This window comes from Mauremys reevesii, linkage group 4, assembly GCF_016161935.1.
Source record: "Mauremys reevesii isolate NIE-2019 linkage group 4, ASM1616193v1, whole genome shotgun sequence".
Lineage (NCBI taxonomy): Eukaryota > Metazoa > Chordata > Testudines > Geoemydidae > Mauremys > Mauremys reevesii.
This window is the reverse complement of record NC_052626.1, coordinates 79,661,485-79,688,947: the sequence shown is the minus strand read 5'-3', so window position 1 is coordinate 79,688,947 and position 27,463 is coordinate 79,661,485. Positions and strand designations below refer to the sequence as shown.

At 43.6% G+C, this 27,463-nt stretch overlaps 1 protein-coding gene across 10 annotated transcripts in view; it reads left to right on the top strand.

Annotated features, from left to right (window-relative positions):
• The window catches only part of PRR5L (proline rich 5 like), an 88,435-nt gene that overhangs the window by 44,299 nt on the left and 16,673 nt on the right, over window positions 1–27,463 (top strand). For all 10 annotated transcript variants that reach the window (XM_039538596.1, XM_039538597.1, XM_039538602.1 and 7 more), the window contains 4 exons: window positions 2,065–2,113; window positions 15,364–15,421; window positions 21,872–21,963; window positions 26,650–26,790. In XM_039538596.1, the coding sequence (XP_039394530.1) occupies window positions 2,065–2,113; window positions 15,364–15,421; window positions 21,872–21,963; window positions 26,650–26,790 (340 nt within the window). The remainder of the gene's footprint in view (window positions 1–2,064; window positions 2,114–15,363; window positions 15,422–21,871; window positions 21,964–26,649; window positions 26,791–27,463) is intronic.

The following is a 27,463-nucleotide window of genomic DNA, read 5'->3' as shown; positions in this document are numbered from 1 at the left end:
CTTCTGAAAATCAGGCCCCAAAAGACTAACCTTCTTATAGTTGCCATCCCCTAGAGAAAGAATTTAACAGTGAGTCTGAGTCTCTTATTCCAGCTCTGTCCACCCTCTGAGGAAAGATTCTGCTGGTAAACAGGGATGTTTAATTTTAGTGTTGTGCAATGCAATCACTCCTGCAAAATGCCCGAAATTGCTAAATTAAACTGGTTGACAAAATACAGTCCTGTTCCAGTCGCTCCTGATGCAGCATTATGGTGGTGTTTTCTCCCTGTCATTGAGCCCATATAGCATATTTCTCTCCCCCTCGTTCCTCATCCCCCACATCCCTTTGCATTAGTGGGAGATAGGTACATATGCTGAAAACTCTACAGACCTTTGTTATCGTCCAAAAGGCCCTCATGTGTGTACATATATGCAGAGATCTAATGGGAAATATGTACACATAATACATATGTTCCTATGTAAAGACCTTTATACATCCTCAGAGGGTTGAAGCACCAAAAGGTAATTTTATGTAAGAAATATTTTATCATGAAAATTGACTTTTTCTGAAGACTGCAAAAATAGTGGTAATATTGTCTAGTGCTTTGATCATGAACCTGGGAGTCAAACATCTCCCTAGCTCTAATATTAGTTCCACTAGAGACTTTCTATATGACCTCTCATGAAAGGTGTGGAGAAAGTGAATAAGGAAGTGTTATTTACTCTTCCCATAACACACAAACCAGAGGTCATCCAGTGAAATTAAGAGGCAGCAGGTTTAAAACTAGCATAAGGAAGTACTTCTTCACACAATGCACAGTCAGCCTATGGAACTCATTGCCAGGGGACGCTGTAAAGGCCAAAAGTATAACTGAGTTCAAAAAAAGGATAAGTTCATCAATGGCTATTAGCCAAGATGGTGAGGGACACAACCCTTGCTGTGGGAGTCTCTAAACCTCCGACTGCCAGACGCTGGGCCTGGATGACATGGGGTGTATCACTCTGTAATTGTCCTGTTCTGTTCATTCCCTCGGAAGCACCTGGCATTGGCCACTGTCAGAAGACAGGATACCGGGCTAGGTAGGCCATTGGACTGACCCAATATGACCATTCTTATGTTCTTACCTTGTGCACAGTCACCTCTCGGTTCCTCAGTATCCCCATCAGTAAAATAGGCATTACAGTACTAATCTTCTGGGCATGCTGCAACCCCTCCCCCATGTTTGGTTTGAAAATCTATTTAGTCAAAAAAATTAGCATTTAAAAAAAACCTAACAACAACATTCTCTTAATTTAATAACTTTCCCCACACTCCCCCCGCCCCCAAACTGGAAATATTGTGGGGGTTTTTTGTTTAAAGAGAGGGTAACAACTTTCTCTCACTTTACTTCCCCGGTACCCTCCATTCTCCAAATGAAGACTGTGGGTGGGGGAAATCCCCTAAATTTGAAATGAAACAAATTTTTGCGTAGAAATTTTGTCACATGGTTTAAAACAAAACAGGTAAAATGTTGACTACAATGAAAACGGTTTATTGTTTTTTAAAAAAAATCTTTTATGCGGTAGGGAACCATGTTTTTCAGCCACCGCTAGTTGTAAGGTCTTTCTATACCGGACTTTAGGGAAGAGGATGTATTCCTCCCTAGTCTGTACATAACCTCCATTGGCATTATAGGAGGTTATTATATGCAGAGACATGAAGGGAATCTACCTTTGACCAGAATGACTCTCTCCTTTCTTCATGGTGTTCCACTTACACATATCAGGATGTCTGTGGTATGACTATGGAGGTGATGGCAGTGTAAATTTATGTATGAGCGGAGGAGTTATTTTAGAAAAATTCTGTGGGAGGCAAATTTGTGTCAGAGTATAGAACATTATATGTGATTATATTATACCCTGCAAGGTCCAGGGAAAGTGGGGAAGGACAAAAACTGGAAGACATAATGGTGTGCCATAGACCTATGTAAAGTCTGGGGGTTGGAGGGGTTAATCCATGTCGAGGAGGCAACTGCCTCCTTTGCCCATAGCGAATGACACCCCTGCCTGCAACCAGTTTATAACTCATGTTCCATTTCTTTTCAGACGTTTGCTGAAAAGTGAACTTGGATCCTTCATCACAGATTATTTCCAGGTAAGACGTGTTCCTTAACAGATAACTAAACGTTGCTCAGTTTTTAATTTGGTTTAGTTTGCTCTTGAAAACTTTTTCATATGTAGAAAAATAAATAGAATCGCTTCTTACAAGTAGGTAGCCTGCATTCAGTGTTCTCTGCCACACAGGTTCATGGAATCAAATACAGTATCTGAATTTTTTTTTTACTAAGGGCTGCATAGTCTTATGTTCAATAGTATTTGTTGTTATACATAGTAAAATAAAGATGACCAGCTCCCATGCTTCAGTATGTGATGTGATCACCTGCTGGGATCAGGAAGGAAATGCCTCTCCTGAGCTCTCTAATAGAGAACTGGGTGCACTGACGTTGCTTTTTGCCTTGGTTTGGCAGCAGTCTCCAGTGGTTAGAGCACAGGACTGGGGGGCAGGGGTGGAGCTGGGTCCAGGAAAAAAGGTGATCTGCTCCCGGTTCTGTCAATAATTTGATGTATTGCCTTGAGTAAATCACTTCCCCTCTGTAAACTAGGGCTGATGTCCACCTTTTATAAAGTGCTTTGAGAATCCTTTGAGATAAGTGCAAAGCATGGACTGGATAAACTAATATGGTACGGGAATTCCTATGTTTCCAACACTGATGCTCAGTTTCTCAGAGTGTAACTTAAACCCGCCCCCCCCCCCCCCAATATTTAGAAATAGTGGATGAAAGTTTCTCTCTCTAGAGGCGGGGGGACGAACCCTACCCCACCCTATCAGCAGGAATTTAGTCTGATCACTATCTTGGGATCCCAGAAATGTAATTCCAGTTTGTGGTGGAGCAAAAATCTAAAGCCTGGAGAAGAGGTACAGTAATTAGTCACAAATGTGCATAAATGTAACAGCCTTTAACTAATAATGTCATTATCTGTGGTTAGATGTAACCACATGAAAGTGTGTTTGAGATGAGTGCAGGGGCATGCTGATGGTTTCAGTACTGCAATCATTCAGTGGCGCTATTTAAAAAAGAGCAGGACTGCTGAGAACAACAGGGATTTCAGTGTTGGTTTTATTCTCTACCAGTAAAAGAGAAGAAAAAATTGCACCACTTCCTGAGGTGGCTGAAGTAGCTTGTGCACTGTGTCTGTAGTAAAAAAAAAAAAATAACTGACTGGTGTTGTTTCCTTTCAGTATTAGATTGCATGACTTAAAAAAAAAAAAAAAAGGTGCTGTTGAGTGAAAAATAAACTCCTGTGTTGCGGGCAGCTGTGTTTCACCTCTTCAGACCCTATCTTCACAACCCTCTTTACTGGAAGGAGAAAACTTTTGCTTCACTTAATGGGAGGACATTTCCTAGAATGTGAGCCAAGAGTCTAGCAGCAGTGAGACAGTAATGCAGTGAGTCCATATTACAAAGAGTTTGGTCTGAGTGGAAATCCACTATTACTGTAACTGGCTTTGGGGTTTTTTGTTAAACATTGCAAACCATTATATTTGTTTAGATTTGTGAAGGACTCCAGAAGGGCCTACACAGGTGGTCGGATATTACAGACAGGCCTGATATAAAAACTACAACACAAGAGAAAACATACACTTGGGGGGGTACGTCTACACTGCGATAAAAGACCTGTGTCATGGCCATGGCTGGCCCAAGTGAGCTGACTTGGGCTCGGAGGGCTATAAAATTGAACGGTTGGTGTTTGGGTTTGGGCTGGAGCCCAGGCTGCGAGAACCTGTACACTGCAATTTTATAGGCCCACAGCCTGAGCCCACTGAATCAGCTAACCCGGGCTCTGAGACTCAGTGCTGCCGTTTTTTTATCACAGTGTGGACAAGTGTGAAGCAGTGCATGCTAGAAGGAACAATATAAAGTGCTAGTATATAAGCACTGATTGGCTCTGAATGTTCTATGTTCTGGACTATACTGAAAGAGGCAAGTTTTGTTTTTTAACTTTGAATAAGATGTGCTTACACTATGCAAGCCAATCAGAAAAGTCCTGAAGGACTTAGGTTCAAACGCTGTCTAGACCAAATGGATACCTGTGACATTAACTGATGCTTGCTCAACCTCTTCACAGTACAACCAATGATAGACTAAAATCCCCTCTGATCCTTATTGACTGGGCCTCCAGTTCAGGGCCAAGTCATATTAGTAAGTGGAACCTTGCCTTGTTTTGTGGACAACATGGGGATTCTTTCACCAAGGTTGTCAATCAGTAACACTGGAACTCAGATAGAATTGTAAAATCTATCACTTGGATAGAACAGCAGAGTAATGATATTATTATATTATTGGCCCCTAAGACCACAATCAGGATTAGGATCCATATATGCTCAGCACTATACAAATACAGAAGACATGATGGTCCATGCCCCAAAATGCTGGCTGTGCAAGGGCTAGTCTACACTTGAGTTAATTTTAGGTTGTTGGGAGTGGGGTGGGGGCTGCACTGGTATAACTACATTCATGCAGCGGCACCAGTCCAAACACGAGCCATTGAAGTCAACAGGGCCAGAGTTTTACCTCTAGTATAGTCAAGTACTAAAAATGTGACTTGCCCCAGTCTGGCTCACACTGATGCAAAAAAGCTTCAGTGCAGGCATTCCATAAGAGGACAAGCAATATGAGATGTAGACTAAAGAAGGAAGCAATTTATCTTCCCCTGGTGTGTTTGTGAAATTAGAAACTTACAGTGCACATAATTGACTATAAAAAGTTGACATCCCTTTCCATGGATCTCTGTTCAAGAAGTAGCGAGGTAGTGGAATGGGGCAGTCTATGTGTTACTAACCAAACTATCTTGTTGGGATTTCTCTATCAGAGAAGAACTCTTTTCTCATTAGGTTCTCTAAAGTTCTCTATTTTTGTTTTCCACCTTCCTTTGCATGGGTCACTTACTGGTTTAAACTAGAGTAAATGGTGGATTCTCTGTAACTTGAAGCATTTAAATTAAGATTTGAGGACCTCAGTAACTCAGCTGGAGGTTATTGGCCTGTTACAGGAGGGGGTGTGAGACTCTGTGGCCTGTGATGTGCAGGAGGTCAGACTAGATGATCATGATGGTCCTTCTGGCCTTAACGTCTATGAGTTTAAAATGTACAACCTGCCCTCCTCTGTCCCAAGGATAGATCTGTTTTCCCCTCAAGATGATGTGCGCAATACTCTAGTGGCAAGCAGGACAATTACCTGAATCTTCCAAAGTTTGAAAATTATGAAGTGCCTTCAACATTTCTTGTCCTGTTACATTACAGAGTACACTACACTATTAGTAAGTGCTAAGATAATTGTCAAATCATATTTTCCATAGTTTGAGTGCTGGCTCTTACATTATTTTTTAAAGAATTGTTTCAACCACTGAAGGTTTTCCATGGAACATAGTTCAATGCTAAGACAAAGCTAACTTTGTGAGTCACTTGAATTGGTTGCTCAGAAGTAATTTTCACCAACACTCATGGAAATTTCCAGTTCTTACACTGCATGGAATCTTCAAGAATGGAATGAGCTAGTAGGTATCTTCATATTTCTTAGATTGTCCTAATGAAGTCTAGGGAGATTTTATCTTCAAAATCCCCATGGCCCCAGTGTTATCAAGTCTGTCTTGTAGTTAAACCAAACCATAATATAACAGACTAATGCACCCACTCATTAAGATCTCAGTGGAAATTCAAATGTTTGATTCTGAAGGAGGTTTGTGTTACTAATCTGCTGCCTTAGTAACTTTAGAGGCGCTATAGGCCATGTTACTGAAAGTGATCTTTGAGCTTCTAAAGACCAAATAACCAGCACCCAGTATATTCTGCCACTCCTGATTTTCTGCAGGATCTACCCTGTGCTGAATGTTTCTGAATCCACATTTTCAGTTATCTTGCTATCCCTCATGGATGTGAAGAAAGCCTTAAAAATGTAAACCTATTGCAGATTGACATATTGATACATTATGTACCTGAGTCTGCAGGCAGCCTGAAATGATAGCTTTGGCTGGGTGAATTGCTTCTTCTCATATCCCAGTGGGTTGCTAACTCTCAAATCCAGCGGTGGAAAATGTAAATGTTAAGTATTTAACTGCTGACCGCTTTAGCCAAAATACCCAGCTAATGGGCTTACCCCAAACTGAATCCTTCTGAGGTGTGGAAACCCAAGCTGTTCCTTGCCCAGCTGCCAAAACCTCCAGCTTCCTCCAACATCTACATACAGTACAAAACTGTGGTGTACTGAAAGCATAGAGACAACATAAAATATATTTACTTTGACATCAAAATCAGTAATAGGGTTCTGTACTGATTGTATTCTCATATTTAATTTAATCCAAACCTCAATTTCTTAAAATTGAAATGAAGCTGCTGCTGAATTTTCAAGCCTGTGGCACCAGAGAGTTGCAGAATCCAGAGACCTTGACCCAGAATTTAGGTCCAGTTTGCTGAGGCATATACAGAACTTTGCAAATAACCCATATATGGGATAGCTAAATCCCCACTAGGGTGTCCAGATTTTCAAAGAAAATAGACAAATTTATGCTAGAGCTGTGCTTAAAAAAATAAATAAAAATCACATCTCCTCCTCTATCCCACACAGTTCTTGAAAGAAGATGATTTTAGCCCGAATGTTCTGTAGCGCAAATCTGCTTCTTCTCCTGCTGACGGCCATGGCCCCTCTATCCTACGCCCAGCCTATTGGGTTAAAACTGCATAAGGCTGAAGCCTTGAGGAGCCGAGCCAGAGGACTAATAAAATTTCCCCTGCACCTTGCACTTTCCCCTGCTAGGCTCTTAGGGGGACAGCTCCACCAGAGACTCCTTAGGATTGGTCCAGTCCTCTGAACTTGGAGGGGCTTAATAGGCAAAGCAACCCTAATGGGCTGTGTGTAGGGTATGATCCTACTAGAGGGCCCAGTGCTGCATGGTGCAGGTGACCGTGGAAGGTGTTCATCACCTTGCAGGGCTAGCCCAAAGCTCCTTTGCGGAACTGACTGATTCACCAGCAGGGACTCTGAATTTTAGTTGTTGCCACTAAAATTTACATGAAACTGTGGGCCCTGGTTAGTCACTTTACTCTGAATTGCAACCGTATGTGGGCAGGAGTGTTGTCCGTTTTCCCTGTAGCTGCTGTAACACTGAAACACTGTGGGCTGGATTCTTACAGTAACACCCTCTTTGTGAAAGGCTGCAACTCTGCCTGGCACACACTCTGTCCTCTTTCCTCATGCTTAGGCCTGGTTCACACCTCTGAGCACCCTATCTATGCCAATGCCTGTATGCCAATCTATGCCAATCTCACCCCTGATGTAGATGCAGCTATGCTGACCGAAAAATGTTTCAGTTGACTTAGCTACTGTCACTTGGCAAAGTGGAGTTCCTACAGCGATGGAACAACCCACTGTAGGAAACGGCCACACTGGGGCACTGCAGTGGCATCGTTCTGGCGCTGTAGCTGTGCCCATTGTACAGACATGGCTTCAGTCACTTTCTCGCTTTGTCTGCCCGTAAAGCCTCCCTCTGATTTCTTTGCATTAAAAGTAGTGAAAGCCTTGCCCAAGCTCCCTAGATCTAAACTGCTTTGTATTTTTGAGGCATTGTGACATACAAAGGTGAAAGGTGTGACAGAATACATCCCTGTATTCACACCCTACACACTGTTGTAATAATCTTTGTATAAGGTTTGCCTTGTAAGGTATCATCTGAAAACTCCTAATTTGCTGGTCAGTATTGTTCTGGTAAAATGTGTGTGGCAACATTGTATGTGAAGTTACAAGATTTCCTTGTATGGGGTGGTGGTAACACATGTTCCAAACCCCACTGCCCTGCCCAAGCAGAAGTCAGATCTGTCCTAAACAAAGGAAGGAACGTGTGTTTGCCTTAATTTGCATTTAAGCAGTAAACAGAGTCATCATGCAGGAAGGGGAAAAAAAGGAAGTTCAAACGGGTGAAAAAATCTGCAGGGAACATCCTTCCACATAGAGTCTTTGTCTCCTGGGTCTCAGCTGGAAATGTTTTTCAACAGGGGGACTGAAACAGTAAAAAGAAGGGACAAAAGCCCCTGCTTCCTCTCCCTGCCCAAATCAGTCTGTGCATCTGAGATGATCAAAGGAAACAGCTATTGGACTTTGGTCCGCTAAAGAGTTTGGTCAGTAACCTTGCTGGAAGCAAGTGGTGAGAATTTGCTTTGCAGCTAAGATAGTTTCTTAAGTAGTTACTAGTAAGCATTTTACCTTTATTTTTCTTGCACCTATTTCTTACTTTTATGCCTCATTACTTGTAATCACTTAAAATCTCTCTCTTTTTGTAGTTAATAAACTTGTTTTACTTTTTATCTAATACAGTGTGTTGAAGCTGGAGGTCTGGGCACACTGTTTATAATAATAAGATGGCATATTATTCCCTTAAAGGAATAACAGAGTTAATATATTTGTACTGTTCAGGAGAGGGCTGGGCAGTACAGGATATACATTTCTGGGGGAAGATCTGGGATTAGGGGGTCACCCTGCAGTATAACCCAGGCTGCTGAGAGCCAGGATGCAGCTGCCAGAATGCAGTTACACACAGACACTCTGGTGTGGCTTACATGCTGGAAGGTTGTTTGTGAGGGGCCCAGGTGGGAGCTTCTACTGCAAGGCATTATAAGGCACCCAAGGTTGCAGGGCAGGGGTGACACAGCCCCACATAGTCTGGATTGTGCCCTGGTATGTCACAGGTATCTCTTCTGCTCCTGAATGTTGTGGCTTATTCTGTCTATTGGGCCAAAATAAGCTCCCATATCCATTCACCTAGCTAAATTTTGGAGAGTTTCAGGGCTGAACTCTGCAGCTAAGACCCAATTACGGTTTTAAAGCAACTCCTACAAGTGGGAAGATGTGTATCTACAATCTGGAGCTGTACAGAACTGGCAAATGGCTTTCTGAAAAATTATGGGAGCACAATTTTAGGTGACATTTGTCCCTCAGATGTCTGTTTCCTTGCAAAATTTGATGCCAGAGCTACATGTTCAAAGCAAGACCTGTGCAAATTGATCAGAGATGGCGCTTGTATTGAGCTAAAGAAATTATGAAATATGATGTAAAAAAAATTCAGTGAAACAGGCTCAATTTTTTTAAATTGATATGGAAATGAGCCTTTCATTTTGAACAGTTGTTTGTCCTTGGTGAGTATATTTTTTAGAAATATAGGACATCTCTAGTGCTGAAATTTGAAAGGAAAAGAATCCTGAAGTCATTTCTGATTTTGTGTGTGTGTGTGTGTGTGTGTGTGTATTTTCTTTTGTAAAGAAGAAGAGAGGCATGTTGAAGAATGTTAATTGCTTTCTTTGGTTAGTTGGAGAATTCCTCCACCCCCTTTTGAACTTCAGGAACGTGGCCACAGGCATATCCATCTTCCAGACAAGATGTGAAACTGCTTGTGATGGCTAAATATTCCCCTGATGCTTTTCATAAGATTTGGGGTGTTAACTGTAGCATCCTGGCCAATTTCCAGCTCAGGTAATTGCATTCTGCCTACTTAAAATTCACCCTCCAGATACAATTGGAGAGGTTTGCTTTGTTCCCCTACAGGAGAAAAAAACTTCCGTGCTTTGTCACTCGGACAAAGAAGCTGTCACCCACCACGTGACTGCATTTTACTGATGGGCATGTGACTCCCTTTGGGAACTTTCTAGTCCAACAATGTCCATACAGAGCAGACAGGACTCAGTGTTTGAGGCTTTATCCAAAGAGCCTCCCTGCTGCACACCTGCCCCCATCATGTGCATGCGCTCTCTCTGTCTCTGTCTCTCTCTCTCACTCTAACTCACTCACTGGAAAATGTACTGTGCTCATCTTCCTTGAGGAGAAAGATCTGAGTTGACTTGGCTGGGATTCTTGGCCCTCTCAGATGCTCCTTCCAGCCATAGACCTGTAACAGAGTTACTGTGATTTTATATGCATTATAAAAACATAGGAGTTCTCATCCTATCAGACTTCATAAATCCATTTGTTGGTATCTGCTATCAAACACACACCTTCCCAAACTTACTTGGGCCATGTTTGCCAACTGTTTGGGAGTTAATCCAGTGTCTTGTTCCTTCTCAGTCCATCTCCTCTTCCCACAGTGAAGTAGTAATACAATGTTTGTGGCACCCATCACTAGACCTGGGTTTGGTCCTGCTTTGAGCAGGGGGTTGGACTAGATGACCTCCTGAGGTCCCTTCTAACCCTGAGATTCTATGATTCTATGATCTACAGCAACTTGTGATGCCCTGACTGTAAGGTTAAAATTTCACTATGGGATCCAGGAGAAAGTTGATTCAGAAGGGGAATAATCTCTTACCCAAGCATACAATTCTTCTGTAATAGCAAGTGGGAAGAAGGTGGGTGGGCAGCATAGTTCCCTTTCATATAGACATGTGTCCTTCAAGCTTGCTTGGTGTGTGAGGCTTTATCTGCTCCTGCTTGTAACTGTATCAGATTGTTTTTCCCTAGGCTATATCCCTTTATGTTGCCTATAGCAACCAGGGATAAAGCAGTAATGAGACCTGTAATCTAGATAAGGTCTGGTGCAAACCTTTGCTTCATTCTGTGTTTGTTAGAGTGTATTCGTTCCTCAGCAAACTACACCGTTGGATTTTTTTAAAATGCAAATGTATCTGGCTGAGTGCTTGATTTTGGGAGGAGGAAGCTTAAATTCAATCTGTTTCCAATCTTGGTGTCTTTTGGCAGTAAAGCAAAGCAGCTCCTGGATTAGTCAACAGAAAAACCTGTTCTGCTAAATGAATCCAAAATCTGTAGCGAGATGAGGTGGGTGAGGTAATATCTTTTATTGGACCAACTTCGGTGTCACTTCACCTTGAGTTGTCTCTTAGAATATGCACTAACTACCTATGCTTAACTATCTGTTCAATCTTGTATTTAGCTGTGATACTCTCAGACCCATAGAAGAGCTCGGTGCAGGACCGATGGAAGCTCCCTAAAAGCAGGGGAGTGTGGGGGCACCAGTGCCTGAACTGTGGCCCTGCCCCCCTCTTGCTGCCCCTTCCCCCTGAAGCCCTGCCCCTTTGCCGCCCCTTCCCCTGAGACCCCATCCTCATACCGTCACTTCTCCCCAAAACCCTGCCCCTGTTCGTTCCCCTCCCCCCCCCCCCGTTGCTCACCCTTGTGGTCGGTAAAAAGTGATGTGTCCATGGCCCTGTGGCCCCCCTGTTCCAGTGCCCCTTGCTCTGTGTGACTCGAAAGCTTTGTCTCTCTCTCTCTCTCACCAACAGAAGTTGGTACAATAAAAGCTATTACCTCACCCACCTTGTCTCTCTCAGATCCTGGGCCCACCATGGCTACCCCGGCACCCAAAATCTGTAGGGATGTACCCAGAAAAGTGAATGTGTCTCTCAAAGGACTTGTCTTCACCCTCGGGAAACTTTGAGACAATTAAAGTTCCACCAGTATTTGCAGCATAGGAAGCCTGAAGCTTTGTGGGCACAAGGTTAGTCTCCGCTATAGAGCATGTTGGAAAATAGGGGGTGGGATTTTCTGCAGAAATGTTTGACGTTTTGTCAAAAACCCAAATCAGAAAGTTGAAATTTTTCATAAAAAGCAGACCCTGTTTGCAAAAACCTTAGTTTAGTCAGGCCAGGCCTACAGTACAAACATACATTAGTATAACGACATCGCTCAGGGGATTGAAAAATCCACATCCCTGAGCGACACACTTATACTGACCTAGCCCCCAGTACAGACACTGCTATTTCGACTGGTGGGCTTCTCTCTCTCGACATAGCTGCTGTCTCTCACGGAGGTGAATTAACTATGCTGATGGGAGAGGATTTCCTGTTGGCATAATAACGTCTTCACTGAAGTGGTTTAAGTGTAGAGCTGTTCTCACAAACCCCAAATTATCCACTGGAAAAAAGTTTGAGTGGAAAATGCTTGACTAATCCTAGCACCTTTGGAGCTGTAGCATGGATGGGGTGACATCTGCTGCTGGCATTCAAAGCACTGTGTTATGTGACCCTACTAAAAAGCATATTGTAATTGCATTTCTAAATCATGCAAAAACCTTTGACCTTTGCAGGGCTGTAGCACGATGCAGAAACACAGTACCATCTATGATGTATGCCCAAACCATAAATTGTTTCTGTGGACTAAAGTGCTGTTATCTAGTCTCCTAGCACCATTGCATCCACACTGATCTGGGTAGCTCTGCTTGTTTGTTCCAGGGATGTGAAATTGCCTGCATGCAGGGGCTAGTATGTGGGGAATGGAGCCCTAAGGGCCTATACAGTTGAATTTCTTAATCTGCTTGCAAATGAGGCACAAATGATTCTTGTTAACCTTAGTTAAAAGCTTGTGGATGCCAACAGGAAAAAGCAATGTGCTGGCAAGCCTATGATTGCAGAATAGCTGCTCTTGGCATTGTGAGAATGGCTTCCAGTTTGACAGCTTGAATTTCTGATCTCTGATGACATCCTTGGCCCTTTCTGTGCCACCAATTTCCCCATTGTTGGCAACTTTGGTAAAGTACTGGAATAATTAGACCTGCTTTGAACAGGGTCAGATAACATGGTTTTAGAAAGCCAGCAATAGCCAGCACTCCATCCACATTGCAGCTCCCATACATGCTGTCCAGTCCAAATGTCTTAACCATCTCTGGCTCCATCATATGTATATTCCTTGAAAGAAGTTCTGTCTTGACTTGCCTTCCATGCAACATCATTGACTTGAAGGCAGATTTTGGCCCTTTCTGTGTATTTGGGGAACTTTCTAGTGGGTGAGTTGCATATGGGATGGCCTCAAATCAAGTTACTGGAGCTGTTCTCTTTCTTAAAGGCTCTTTGCCAAAATTTCAGACTAAAGTAAAGATGCCAAGGGAAGAAGGTTGCTTTTTAATCTCAGATATTTCTAGGGCACCTATCAACGTAACATGTAAGTGCTAAGCTTTAATTGCATAAGATTCCAGGGCAGAAGGAGAATGACTGATTTGCCTAGCTGAGAACTTTGGGGTCTTGTTGACCTTGGCAACATTGAGGGGTCAGATTTAACTCCCACACACACACAGCTACATGGATAAATTCTTAAGTCTAGGGCATGCATGCAGATAGATGGTCTCTTACACCAACAATCACACTAATATTCAGGTTGCTCCGAGTCCCAAAGGACCTGTCACTTACCCCAGGTCAATTGTACTTTAGATTTTATACCAAAGACAACACTGGTAGCCAGTCCTATAATAAACTAACTAAAGATTTGTTAGCTAAGAAAAATAAAATAGTTATTTACAAGGTTAAAGAAGATAAACATATATACACACACACGCGCGAGTTTGGCCTGGTCTACACTGGGGGGATCAATCTAAGATGTGCAACTTCAGCTACGAGAATAGCATAGCTGAAGTCGACGTATCTTAGATCGACTTAGAATCACTTACTTCGCGGCCTCGCGGCATGGGATCAACGGCCACTGCTCCCCCGTCGACTTTGCTTCCGCCTCTCTCCGAGCTGGAGTTCAGCAGTCAACGGGAGAGCGATCGGGGATTGATTTATCGCATCTACACTACACGCAATAAATCGATCCCCGATAGATCGATTGCTACCCGCTGATCCAGCAGGTAGTGTAGACGAACCCTTAGTCTTGGATTTCAAAAGATGATAGAAGCTTCTATAATGAGCAAGCTCTGTATGTCCTTTACAGCTAGTCAGGCCAAGCACTGGCAATCCTTTGCTTGTGTTTAGTAATCCTGGTTCCTCAGAGTCCAAGCAGCAGAGTGCAAGCTGATGGGATGAGTCCTCATGCACTTTTCCTTTTCCTGGGTGTATGTGTGTGGGGACAATAAACAAAGTCTTTTGTCCTCTGATGATCCACAATGGTTTGTCTGGTGTCTGTGGGCCTTCCTTTGTGGGCAGGAGCTAACACCTCTTGCGGCAAACTAGTATTTCACACTTGTGCTGTGGCTACACTTAGCACTTCAAAGCGCTGCCGCGGTAGCGCTGCCGCGGCAGCGCTTTGAAGCGCTAAGTTTAGTCAAAGCGCCAGCGCTGGGAGAGAGCTCTCCCAGCGCTGTCCGTACTCCACCTCCCTGTGGGGAATAATGGACAGCGCTGGGAGCTGTGCTCCCAGCGCTGGGGCTTTGACCACACTGGCGCTTTGCAGCGCCGCAATTTGCAGCGCTGGAGAGGGTGTGTTTTCACACCTTGCTGCAGCGCTGCAAATTTGTAAGTGTAGCCAAGCCCTTGGTAATGCTTCTGTTCTGACTGTTTATTTACAGTTACAGTGCAAACACTTAAATATTACTCTCTGCAACATGGGATACAGATATTATAAGTGAGATGAATGCATAGAGCAACCTACATGCATTTCATGAAGTCTAAATGTTAAACACAGTTTTATAAATCTAATACCTGTTTTAACAATACTAACACATAGGTGAGTCAGACTGGCTTCCAGCTATGTATTGGTCAGTGTTCAGTTGAGGACTTGGGACCTTGGCATGAGCTGGCACCTGGTCTGCCAACATCCTGGATGCAACAGTTTTTCAGGCATCTAAAGTGGCAGCGTAGGGATGGCTATGTGTTATGGAGGCCTGTGACTCCTGCTGGCCTAAAGGATGCTTCTGTGTTACAGAATATTGTGTACAGCATTTCCCATGAGCATGAGGCACATTCTCTATTGATGCAATGCCTGTGGTAGGGCCCAACCTTTCTGAGATGAGAATATGAAATCATTTCCCAATAATTGATTTTCTTCCCACAACAGTGCTAGCAGATCGGTAAGGGTTAACCCTTTTTACAGATGTGGAAACTGAGCCACAGACAGTCTAAGGCTGGATTTACAAAAGCATTTAGGCACCTAAAGATGCAACTAGGTGCTTACTGGGATTTACAGAAGTGCCTAAGAAGATTAGGCACCTTTGTAAATTCAGGTGTCTAGCTGTGTTTTTAGGTGCCTAAATACTTGGATAAATCTGCCCTAAATGGCTTTTCCCAAGGGCACATGGGAAGGCTGTGGCAGTCCCAGGAAGAGACTTACCTGATTCTCCTGACTCCCAGTCTTGTGGCCTAAAACAAGCTCATCCTTCAGTTCACCTGGAAGTCCAGTTGTTTTGTGAAATGCTCCATGTATCTGCTGCACCTGTTGTGCTTCAAAAATAGCTGTAGGTTAGGTAGGGGTTAATACCATGTGTGAGATTCTTAACGTGCCAAGTCTAGTGTTAGGGCTGGGAGTGCACTGACTGAACTTTAGACACCTGCATGTCAAGCAAATAACAGCAATAAAACTCTGTCTTCAAAATTTATTTTAAGTCTTGGGAAAAGCAAATGCATGTCTCTCTCTTCTCTCTTGGCAGAACCAGCTGCTTGCGAAGGGCCTGCTGTTTATAGAGGAGAAGGTTAAGCTGTGCGAAGGCAAGTATAGAGAGACTGTTTTGGAATGGGGTCCTGGAGGGGTCCTGATGATTGGACAGCTGAGATTCATCTGTCATAACCCCGTCATCTCCAAATGATTCACACGACTGGAAATTCTAAGGCCCCTTCTATGAAACTGAGATCACAATCACTGGCTAAGCCCAGTTCAAGCTAGCATGCAGCTGAACTAGTTTAACATATCCATGCTACCCCTCTGGGAACTACATTGTACTGTAGCCTGTATGTTACTTGAGGGATGTTGGATCTTGTTGAGTAAGAAGCATGACTGAGGCTTTTCCATCAGCCCCGCTCTTCGCCAGGAAGACTCACACATGGTTCTGCAGTGTAATTTAAACCCAGTTTCCAAATGGTGCCAATCCTTGGTGTGAATCCTATTTCTCTGCTTTTAAACAGTGTTAAGCCCCTACAGGCTTTTGCCTTATTTCTTAAGATGGTTTGAAACTGTGCAGAAAGGCCAGAACTCATGAGTCTTGTGACTATAACCTTATCATATCATAACATATATCATAATCAATCATATATCATATCATATATCCTATCATATCATACCTTTGTTCTGTCGAAAGCCCTCAACAAATGTACTAGAATGAGTGTGTGTTTCACCAAGATGGGGATGAAACCCCATTAGGACTCAAACTCTCCATATGTGAAGAGCTAGTGGCCATTCAAACTGCTGGCCCCACAGTGTCATGCTCCAGTTGCACCTGAAGGTCTGGTGGGGGGAGAACAGTGGGACAGCGGCTGTTATGGTTGATCTTTGGTGATAAGTCACTTTTATTAGGGTTGCCTAATTGACTTGTGCAGCTCTGGCTCTTGAAAACTAGATTGCCATTTGCTGACCCAGTTTTGTAGCCTCTGATCATCAGCAAGCAAGCTTCCCCATTGACCCGCTTTTTCTGGGTCATTAAATGCCAGTAAAGACACATACTCCTACACTGCTAGATTCCTTAGCACTGCTTTCTTTTAAGCTGATATCTCAACCCACGTGTTGCCAGTGAGCAGGTCAGTAATCCCAGTGTGCAGGAGCCGCAGAGTTTGCTAACCTCCTCCTTACAGGGGCCACTTTCCATTTGACTTACTGCCCACTTGTTTGGTGCAGTCCTGTAAAGGAGAATATGGGAGGAATGGAATCTGCACACTATATCTAAGGGCTTGTAGACACGGCCACTTGTATCAGTATAACTCATGTCGCTCAGGGATGTGAATAAGCCACCTCCAGAACGATGTAAGTTACACCAACCTAATGTGGACAGCACTATGTTGGCGGGAGAGCTTCTCCTGACGGCATTGCTACTCACGGTCGAGGGGAGAACTCTTTCCCATTGGCACAGGGCGTCTCTACCAGACAAGCTACAGCTGCATTGGTACAGCTGTGCTGCTGTAGCTCTGCTAGCGTAGACTAGCCCCAAGGGTGTGCTGCACTCAGTGTCCTAAACAGGGATCTCTGTCTTGCTGTTACCACCCCCTTAGCTTTCTAAAGAACAAACACTGGCCAGTTAACAAAACTCTAAAACAAACAGACAAAAAATCCCTTGTAAAACTGTCCCAATTTGTGATGCAGATTAAAACATACAGCTCCTGTTGGCAGTGGGTTTGTGAGTCATCCATCATCATGTTAAAATGAAACAAAGGTGCCAGCATGTGGCTGCTGATTGCTTGGGAAAGATGTTCCAACTAGACAGACAAGGGCCTTCCTGCTGCCCTTTCATTTGTCTGAAGTGGCATTGTAAACACGGTGCTTACAGGAGCTAAGATCACTGTGATGCAGTTAGGAGCCAGATGATTCATGGAATTTCCAAGCACTGATTTTTTTTCTTCTCCGTTCTTTCATAAATTTATCACTTTGTTCCAGAGAATCTGGCTTGTGGTCACTGCAACAAGAGCCACTTGTGCCCACTTCCCAGTTAGCTTTGACTTCCAAAAAGGGAGCTCCCTTCCCAGCTCTGAGTCGAAGTAATGCCCATGCTGCAGAGAGCAGCAACGTTTTAAGTGCATGTTTGTCTTAATCAGAACTTCTTCTCTTAATGCAGCACTTCAGATTTCTGTAGGATTTATGATCTCTTGCACAAATACACCACTTCCCCATCCTAAAGATTATCTTTCCTTTTTATTTCCATTCCCACACACTGCAACAGCTCAGCCCCGAGACAGGTAGGAGGGGGATCCTAAAACCTAACCACACACTCAGAGACATTAAGGTCAGAAAGGGCCATCATGATCATCTAGTCTGACCTCCTGCACATCGCAGGCCACAGAACCTCACCCACCCATCCTGTATTAGGCCCAAAACTTTTGGCTGAGTTACTGAAGTCCTCAAATCTTAATTTAAAGACTTCAAGTTACAGAGAATCCACTGTTTACTCTAATTCAAACCTGCAAATGATCTGTGCCCCATACTGACAGGGAGGCAAACATCCCCTCACTCCTCCGTCCTACCTCCGGTGTCTGCCAATCTGACCTGGGATGAAATTCCTTCCCATCCCCAAATATGGCTATTAGACCCTGAGCATGTGGGCAAGACCCACCAGAGAGACACCTGGGACAGAATTCTCTGTAGTAACTCAGAACCCTCCCCATCTTGCATCCCATCTCTGGCCATTGCAGATATTTGCTAATAGCAGTCACAGGTGGCCCGCGTGCCATTGTAGGCAATTCATCATACTATCCCTTTTATCAAACTTGAAAAAAATTAGTTTTTTTGCCCCCACTACTTCTCTTGGAAAGCTGATCCAAAATTTCACTCTTCTGATAGTTACATAAGTGGTCATGTCTACACTGCCACTTATGTAGGCAAAACTCATGTTGCCCTGAGTGACATAAGTTTTGCCGTCATAAGAGCGTGTGTGCACAGCGCTATGTCGATGGGAGAGCTCTCTCCCGTTGGCATAGAGCGGCTACATGAGTGATTTTACAGCAGTGCAGCTGCATCGCTACAGCTGTGCCGCTGTAAGTTTGCTAGTGTAGACATGGCCTACATCTAGTTTCAAGCTAAAACTTATTGATGGCCAGTTTATATACCTTTGTTCTTGTGCCAACATTGGCCCTTAACTTAAGTAATTCCTCTCCCTCACTGGTGTTTCCCTCAGATGTATTTATAAAGAGCAATCATATCTTCCATTGGCCTCCTTTCTGTTAGGCTAAACAAGCCTACCTCCTTAAGTCTCCTCTCATTAAGCAAGTTCTCCATTCCTCTGATCACCCTAGTAGCCCTTCTCTGAACCTGTTCCAGTTTGAATTAATCTTTCTTGAACACGAGAGACCAGAGCTGCACACGGTATTTCAGGTGGGGTCTCACTACTACCTTGTATAATGGCAATAACACTTCTCTATCTCTACTGGAAATACCTGGCCTAATGCATCCTAGGATTACATTGGTTTTTTTTCCTGGTTGCATCACATTGGTGGCTCATACCCCCAGGGCTTTCTCCTCCTCTTTCGCTTTCAACTGATACATCCACGGCTTATAGCAAAAATTCTTGTGGTAGTCCCTAAGTTCACTATTACAGTATTAAATTTCATCCTTTTCCTATTAGTTCAGTTTTCAAGGTTGTCCAAATCTTCTTGTATGATAATCCAGTCCTCCTCTGTACTGGCAATACCTCTCAACTTTGTGTCATCCACAGATTTTATTAGCACATTTCTATTTTTTGTGCCAAAGTCATTTAATGTAAATGTTAAATAAGATTGGTCCCAAGACTGATCATTGAGTAACTCCACTAGTAACCTCCCTCCAGCCTGATAGTTCACCTTTCATCATGACCTTGTAGTCTCCCCTTAAACCAGTTTTTTCCCACTTTTTGATTCTCATTTTAATCCCCATTTTCTTCAGTTTAATAATTTCCCATGTGGAACTGTACTGAAATCTTTACTGCATTTCCTTTATCTAGAAAATCTGTTATCTTCTCAAAGAAGGAGATCAGGGTGGTGTGGCATGATCTACTTTTTGCAAAAACATTTAGTATTTCATCCCAATTACTGTTTACCTCTATGTCTTTATCTACTCTTTCAAAATTTGTTCTAAGTCCTTCCATACAACTGAGGTAAAAATAACGGGCCCATAGTTTTCCAGATCACTTTCTTTCCCTTTCTTAAATAAAGATACTATGTTTGCAATTCTCCAGGCATAGGATACTACCCCCATGTTTACAGATTCATTAAAAACTCTTGCTATTGGGTTTGCAGTTTCATGTGCAGTTCCTTTTATATTCTTGGATGGAGATTATCTGGGTCCCCCAATTTGGTCCTATTAAGCTGTTTGAAAATGGCTTCCACCTCAGATGTGGTAATTTCTACTTTCATATCCTTGTTCGCATTAGCCACCCTGACACTGCCCCCATGCTCCTCATTACCCTTATTGAAAACTGAAACAAAGTATTCAGTTAGGTTGGGCCATACCTAGATTATCTTTAATCTCCATCCTGTCCTCAGTGCTTAGCGGGGTCCTACTTCTCTCTCCCCTGTCATTACAGACAGTGTGAATAAAGCATGGCTCCATGGATGGTTGGAAGGATGATTTTTTTGGTGAATTCTTGCAGTTGGGATTAAAAAGCAGACATAGGACCTGATCCTGTAATCCGTTGAAGTCAATGGGGCCTTTGCTCCTGGGAGGTAAAGCTTGCAGAATCAGGCCCTATGGTTGCACGTTCTCTTTCTGATGGTTTATATCACAAGTAAGGTGTGCTACAGTCATGCTAGGGGAAACAATCAGTAGTAAACATGAAAACACACAGGAGCGGAGCGGGTCGGCGCGGTCGAGTTTCGAGAGTGAGAACGACTCGTCTAATCTGAATATATTCGAACTGAACTCCATCTAGTTCGTTCGACTCCGGTCACCACACCACAAAAGCGCGGGAGGCGGGTGGAGCAGTGGCGGACGATTCCGGCGCGCGTCTGGGCGGGTGTAGTGTGAACTAGAGGTGCTTCGAGTTCAGCTACGCTATTCACGTAGCTGAATTTGCGTACCCTAGTTCGACCCCGCTTCTTAGTGTGGACCAGCCCTATGTCTTTGGAATTTTCCTTCATTTGGAAAACATTTCAGTACAGGTAAATAATGCTCTTGTGAGACGCAATTAAATATAAGTCCCTCTGTGAGGAACTGATACAACTGCTACACTCAAGTTTAAGACTGAGATTTCAAAGCTGTCTAGGGCAGGGTTTCTTAATCTTTTTCTTTCTGAGTGCACCCCCCCCACCAGCATGCTATAAAAACTCCATGGCCCACCTGTGCCACAACAGTTGTTTTGGGGCCAGCATTAGGGGGTAGCAAGCAGGGCAATTTCCCGGTGCCCCATGCCACAGGGCGCCCTGTGAAGCTAAGTTGCTCAGGCTTTGGCTTCAGCCCCAGGTGGCAGGACTTCGAGCCCCGGGCTTCAGCCCTAGGTGGTGGGGCTTTCGCTTTCTGCCCTGAGCCCCAGCAGGTGTAATGCCAGCCCTACTTGGCAGACCCCCAGAAACCTGCTCACAGCACCCCAGTGGGACCCAAACCCCTGGTTGAGAACCACTGGCCATGGGGATGGAAAACTGGATGTCCAAATCCACTAGGCAGCTTGGAAATCTCAGCCTAACTTTTTAGAAACACAAGAAGCTTTGTGAATTGAGTTTATTCGTGAGTTAATTAAAAATATTCCATCTAAATGACCAAATGTACCCATTGCATGATCATTTCTACATCACCTTGTGATGAAGGTTACGTGCTTGCCATGTGAGTTACGGGTTGCATGACTTTCAGACTGCATTTATTTTAAATATCTAAACTTGGGACAGTTGGGGCTTTTGTTATGGCTGGCTGGATGCAATGGGAGCAGTTGAACCTTGTGAGTTGCCAAGTTTAAAACTTCTCTCCAGTAGAAGAGACGCTTTCCTCATTCTGGCTTTGTGGCTTGTTACCGCGGGTGGGTTTGTTCTGTGACTTCTAGATCTATGTTTGGGGCAGGGAGAATCTCAGAGTTAATGTAGCTGGTTAAAGAGGTGTCTGTACAGCACTGGCTCCCTGACTTCAGCCTCTGGGCTCTTCCTGGGCTGGTCAGTGAGACCATACTGGAATATCAGCTTAATGTTTGTTAGGTGCTTTGTAATTGCAACATACTTGGCCAGTGGAGATAGACCCTATTGTCTAAGGAGCAGCATCACCCTTTTAATTTAATTGGGCTGTTTTACATTTCACGTGGAACTGTGTTCTTAGAGCTGGGAGGGACTCAGCAGTTTCTGATCATAGATTTATGCCCCCCCCCCACTTCTTTGCTGTGAACAAATACAGAGCAAAACTCAGCTAAAGCTGCCAGGACTTGTCTGCTTTGGGGTAGGAGGTCCTAAATGAGGTGGGTTTGTGATGCTCACCTAGAAAGGTAAAGAGCACTGGGACATTTGAACCTGACTGTAGTGTCCTAATTGCTAAAGGGTTTTTCTCCCTCCAAATTCCTGTGCTTTTAGGTGAGGATCGCATTGATATCCTGTCTGAAATCTGGGATCACTTCTTCACAGAGACCCTTCCCACACTCCAGGCGATATTCTACCCCGTCCAGGTAAACCTGATTAAAATATAGTCTGGGAGATGGGGAGGGAATGCAACTACAGTACCTGCTTAATGGTCCCTTGGTGCTTCCCTTCTCTCCCTGCAGCAATTAAGGCTCCATCTCTGCTGGCTAAACAGGTTTTAAAAACTTTAAACCATGGGCTCCTAGTGAAGTTTGTCCTAGTGGACTATGTAAATGGAACTAGTGTAATAAACTAGGTAACCTAAGGTAGAGTGCAATGTTTTGAATCCTGTTTGGTCCTGTTCTCCGGCTGTTAGGAGCCTGTCTGTGGCGGAGTTTAAACAGTGCTTAAGCACTGATACAACTGGACTGTACTTGGGCCTTGTCTAGACTGAGGATTTGTCCCAGTTATTGTCATTAGTTCTTTAGTCACTGTGGTAGCTATAGCTCCATCACTGCAAGTAGTGGCTTTGCCCTGTCTGCATTAGAGGATAGCACTGGCACAGCTATTCCAATGTCTGGTTGACACTGGGGCAAATCCTGAATCTAGTCCAGGGGAGAAATTTGTAAAGGCGCATATGAAAGATTTCTAACTCCCATTGACTTTAATCTGAAGTTAGGCACCTGACTGTCATTTGTGCCTTTGAAAATGTCTCCCGGGGGTCTCGGATGCTTTTGTGATGAGTGGCCATATATGTACAGTACCTGCAAAGTGACATCACGCTGGTTTCTCTCTAAGTCCCGTTTACAAGGCTAAGCAGCCGAGTGTCGGATTCCTAAAGGTGTTTTGATTTTAAACCTATATTTTACTTCTTTAATTTGCTTAGACTGTAAACCTTTTGGGGGCAGGGACTGTCTTTTTGTTCTCTTTGTACAGTGCTTAGCGATGTGGGGTCCTGGCTCACGACTTAGGGCTCCTAGGTGCTACGATAATACAAATAATAATAGTTTTGGTCAGAATTTCCAGCACCAGCAATCCTAATTGAAGTGGGTGGGTGAGATTCTGTGGCCTGCGTTGTGCAGGAGGTCAGACTAGATGATCATAATGGTCCCTTCTGACCTTAAAGTCTATGAGTCTAATTGTTGAGGAGCTATTGACAAATGAGCACGTTTATAGGTTCTCGCCAGTCATGAGGAAGGCAGTGGAGGGAGGGGTCTGAAAAGGCACCAAAACCACATCATCTGTGTAGAATGAAATTCTTAGAAATGTTAGGCCTTCCCTTTTGGCCTATCTCTGCTCCTGGAGAACCAGACTCTAGATACAGTCGATTTTTCCTTTTATCACTTGAAAGTCAGCAGTTGAAATTTGAAGGTTGCCCTTTCCTAATGATTAAAGTTGGCATTTCCTAAAAGTGGCCAAGAGAACTTATCTAAAGATGATTGCTAACTGTCCAATATATTTGTTTTTACTCTCTCCTGTCTGTACTTGCTGCAGATGCTAGAAGGTATGTGTGGGGGTGGGATACAAGTGAAATTGTGCAACTGAGAAGTCTTTTTACTCTTTTCGTGCTGCGTGTGTGTGTGCGCATGTTCATGTGTGCACATACTCTGGAGACATGGAGGGACCTAATCTAGCAGGGTGAGATGCCAAAACCTGGTTTTTAATGTACTAAATTCCTTGAGGAGAAGAATCTTTCTTTCCATTTTATTGGGAGTTGCTTCTGCTCTCCTTGTATTTTAGCAGCTCTCCTGGCTACAGAAAAAGTGATACCATGTGGCTCAGTGGTGACACCCTTTTCCACTAATGGCTCCAGGGAAAATCTCTTTGCTGCTATATGGTGTCTCAATAATGAGAAACTGAACAAAAGTTACTCTATAACTTTGTGAATTTTTAAAGTAAATGATATGAAGGAAATCGAGATCCTTTGTATTTTATTTATTTTTACATTTTCCTAAGGCATACATCCCAGTAGTATTGGAGAATCACATAAACATATCCTTGCCACTCCCTTTTGAGTTAGGGAAGCATTATTCTCATTTTACAGATGAAGAACTGAGTGTCTAATGACAGGTTTCAGAGTAGCAGCCGTGTTAGTCTCTATCCGCAAAAAGAACAGGAGTACTTGTGGCACCTTAAAGACTAACAAATTTATTTTAGCATGAGCTTTCGTGAGCTACAGCTCACTTCTTCGGATGCAATGGATGTGTGTTCCATTCTATGCATCCGAAGAAGTGAGCTGTAGCTCACGAAAGCTCATGCTAAAATAAATTTGTTAGTCTTTAAGGTGCCACGAGTACTCCTGTTCTTTTTGAGTGTCTAAGTGACTTGCCACAATCACACAGGGAATTGGTGGTGGATCTGGGGACTGAATCCAGATCACTGGACTCTGAAGTCCAGTGCCTTAATAACAAGAACAGCCTCCTCTCCCTGCAGAAAGGAACTGTATTGATCCACACGTGGCACTGTTCTGGGGGAATTATGTCTTTGGGTGAGAGGGTCCTGTCAGTCTTCGGACTCATTCAGCCTGTGACTTTTTTACTGCAAATGCTGTTAAGGGTATAGTAGTGGCTTTTGTGATGGGGACAAGTGTCCACTCGGAAAAATAACTGAGCCCTTCAATGATAAGCTTCCGAACCTTCATCATATGGAAGTGACTTCTGATTACTAACAACTTCAGCTAGGTTTGAACCTGTGACCTAGGTATGACCCTAAGACAACCAGTCCCCTAAATTGCCAGTTACATGCAAATAGTTTATACAAGTCACATTGCTCTCACTGAGTTACTGAGTGACTGCTCTGCTGGGCTTGGGAAGAAAAATGGGATCAAATCTTTCTGTTTTCTATGGGATGTTGTTTTTAACTGAGATAGTAAATTAGTTGGATTAAATTGGACAATAGGAATAAATGGAAAAAGAGTGTCATGTTATTGCTGAGATACATTTCTCAGCTTTGTGCAGCTCCTTTTTACACCTGGCATTCTCAAACAAGCATTCTGATGTCTTAGAAGAACAAAACACTCATGTAATGGCCAGGTCAGTCTTGGCTATAGGTCTTAAGTTATTTGCACATTGATGTAGCTGTTAATTGCAATATTAAGCCTATTTTAAATTTATGGTTAACTGGCGTTGCTTCACTGTGTGTGTGTTATGGATCCCAAAGCAGAATATGGGGCAGAGTTTAATTCCCTCAAGAAAGAGGGGGAGAGACTCCACACTGGAAAGCATTGGGGAGGGATGGGAAGAAAGTTTGAGCAGTGAAATCTTAGCTGCAATTGGTTTAATGCAGTGGTTCCCAAACTTTAACAACCTGTGAACCCCTTTCACTAAAATGTCAAGTCTCGCAAACCCCCTCCTAATAATGAGTATTTCCAGGGATTTTCTCCTTTATCTGAGTATAAATTATAAAAGCAGTGATCTTGGAAATAAAAATACTGTAATGATAAATTTTATATTACATATGAAAATGGCAACACTCTTCCAAGATCTCACTTTCGTATCTTGCATCATTTTGAATAAGCCTGTTATAAGACAAGGCTCCTATGTTTCATCAAGGAGTATCAGATGTGAAATAGCATGAAGGTATTTAAGAAGCCAATTCAAAGAGTTCCTCCTACACAAGTGTTCAGGTCTTGAGCAGTCCAGGCAAACAGCGCATGTTACAAAAAGGCTTAAACTTGTTCTTCATAATCATTTTAAAAACAACACTAGTTGCCTATTTAATTTTAAAAACACCAAAAAATATCCACCTCCCTTTCCATTGCTTATAAGGAGTCTTGAAGTTTTAATCTCCTCAGTGTGATAGAGATACTTGGTTTGATCTGCTTAGTTCTTGGAAGTCCAGGGGCTCCGTGCTGCTGACCCCGTGCTGCCCAGGGTCCCTAGGGACAGTTCTGTCCGCCATTAGGGATTTTTTTCCCGAGAACCCCCTGTAACACTTTGCGAACCCCCAGGGGTTCGCGAACCCCAGTTTGGGAACCACTGGTTTAATGGTATAGTAGACTGTGTTGTGCGTGTTAGGCATAGCACTGGGTTACTGTGATGCTGGAATATTGGACTGAGCTCAATTGTGTTTAAATATGCTGTGAAATATTTCAACATCTTCATCTGTTAAACCTTTACAGGTGCCCTATCATTAATGTTGAAAATGAAAACAAAACCCTCTTTTAACCTACTCACATTGGAAAGCCAAAACTGTTGCTTCCCTTGCCTTCAGTGGAAAGAATGGGACAGGGGTTGGCTCTGGCCCAAAGTGAATAGTAAACCTAATAATTAATTAAATTGTATTTTCATTTGCAATTTCCAACGCTAAATGTTGGTGTTCAGTATGGGGTCTGACACAGACTAGAAGCAGTCATAGTTCAGGTGCATGCTATACAAATTCATCCCCTCCCAGCATAGCCAATGCGCCTGAAGTCTGACCAGCAACACAACAGTGGCTGTACCAGTCCTGGGTTTCAGACTGCTAATCCTAATAACAACCAAAACAGTGGTTTGGTTTTTGTGAATAAGTGTCATTTTCTGCTGAGATCATGGCTTATTTTTTGCATGACTGTCACCAGTCATGGGCTTCAGGGGTTTGTCACTCATAGATTAGAAATGGGGCAGGAAAGGTGCTCTCTAGATAGGCTGCTCAACAGTACAAGGAATCATGAGGCTGAGCAGCTGATGGGTGCTCTACCATAACAGCACACACAACAATAATTTGCAAGACAGGCTTTGGGTGTGTGTGTGTGCACGTGAGTGTGTGTGCGCGCGCATTATGCACACACACATTTCCAAACTGTATTTTTTCAGGGTCAGGAATTGACTATCCGCCAGATTGCCCTGCTCGGCTTCAGAGACTTGGTCTTATTAAAGGTGAAGTTGGAAGAGATTCTTCCTCTAGTCCAAACAAAGCTCCCAGCTTCCATTGTCCAGATGCTGCTGGTTCTACAGGTAGGGAATTTCCTTTCTTTTTTCTCCTTCTATCTGTCTCTCACCCATGCATACACATCTCACAGCTACCAATTCATATTGCCCCTGGAAAGAGGAAAACCAGTTGGCACGATGAGGCTGGGGAAAGAGTTGTGTGTGTTCATGTGGGGAGCTGGACATGAAAATGAACTAAACTGAACATCAAGCATTGTGGCTTGAGTTTCCTGAGCAAACGGGTCGAAGGGGGTCAAGCTGTCCCAGTGGGAAAGAAATGAACCAAACTCTGGGGTCTTGGGGCTTTTCCCTTGGTGACTGAGAAGTCCCAGTGCTCTTGCTTCACTTACACACGGATCTTAGAGCATCTCCAAATGCCTTTCACTTCTGATTACAGTTCTCATAGTTGCGACCCCCATATACGAGTTCTTCTAGTTCAACAGCTTTACACTGACAGGGAAGTGCTCTCTCTCACTCACAAGAGACAATGGAATCTGATGAGCACTGGCCATTCACTTCTAATACAGGCTTTCTCAGCTAGGGAGGGGGTTGAGCTGGGGTCCAGCTTTGCCTGTGAGGGGAAGAGCATTGATGGGAGGAGTACTCTTGGCAGCAGGCATTGGGCTATAGATCTTCCAAGGGCCCCTCTCAAGCAACACAAATGTTCTAAGGGAACCAGCCTACCCATCCAAACCTCAAG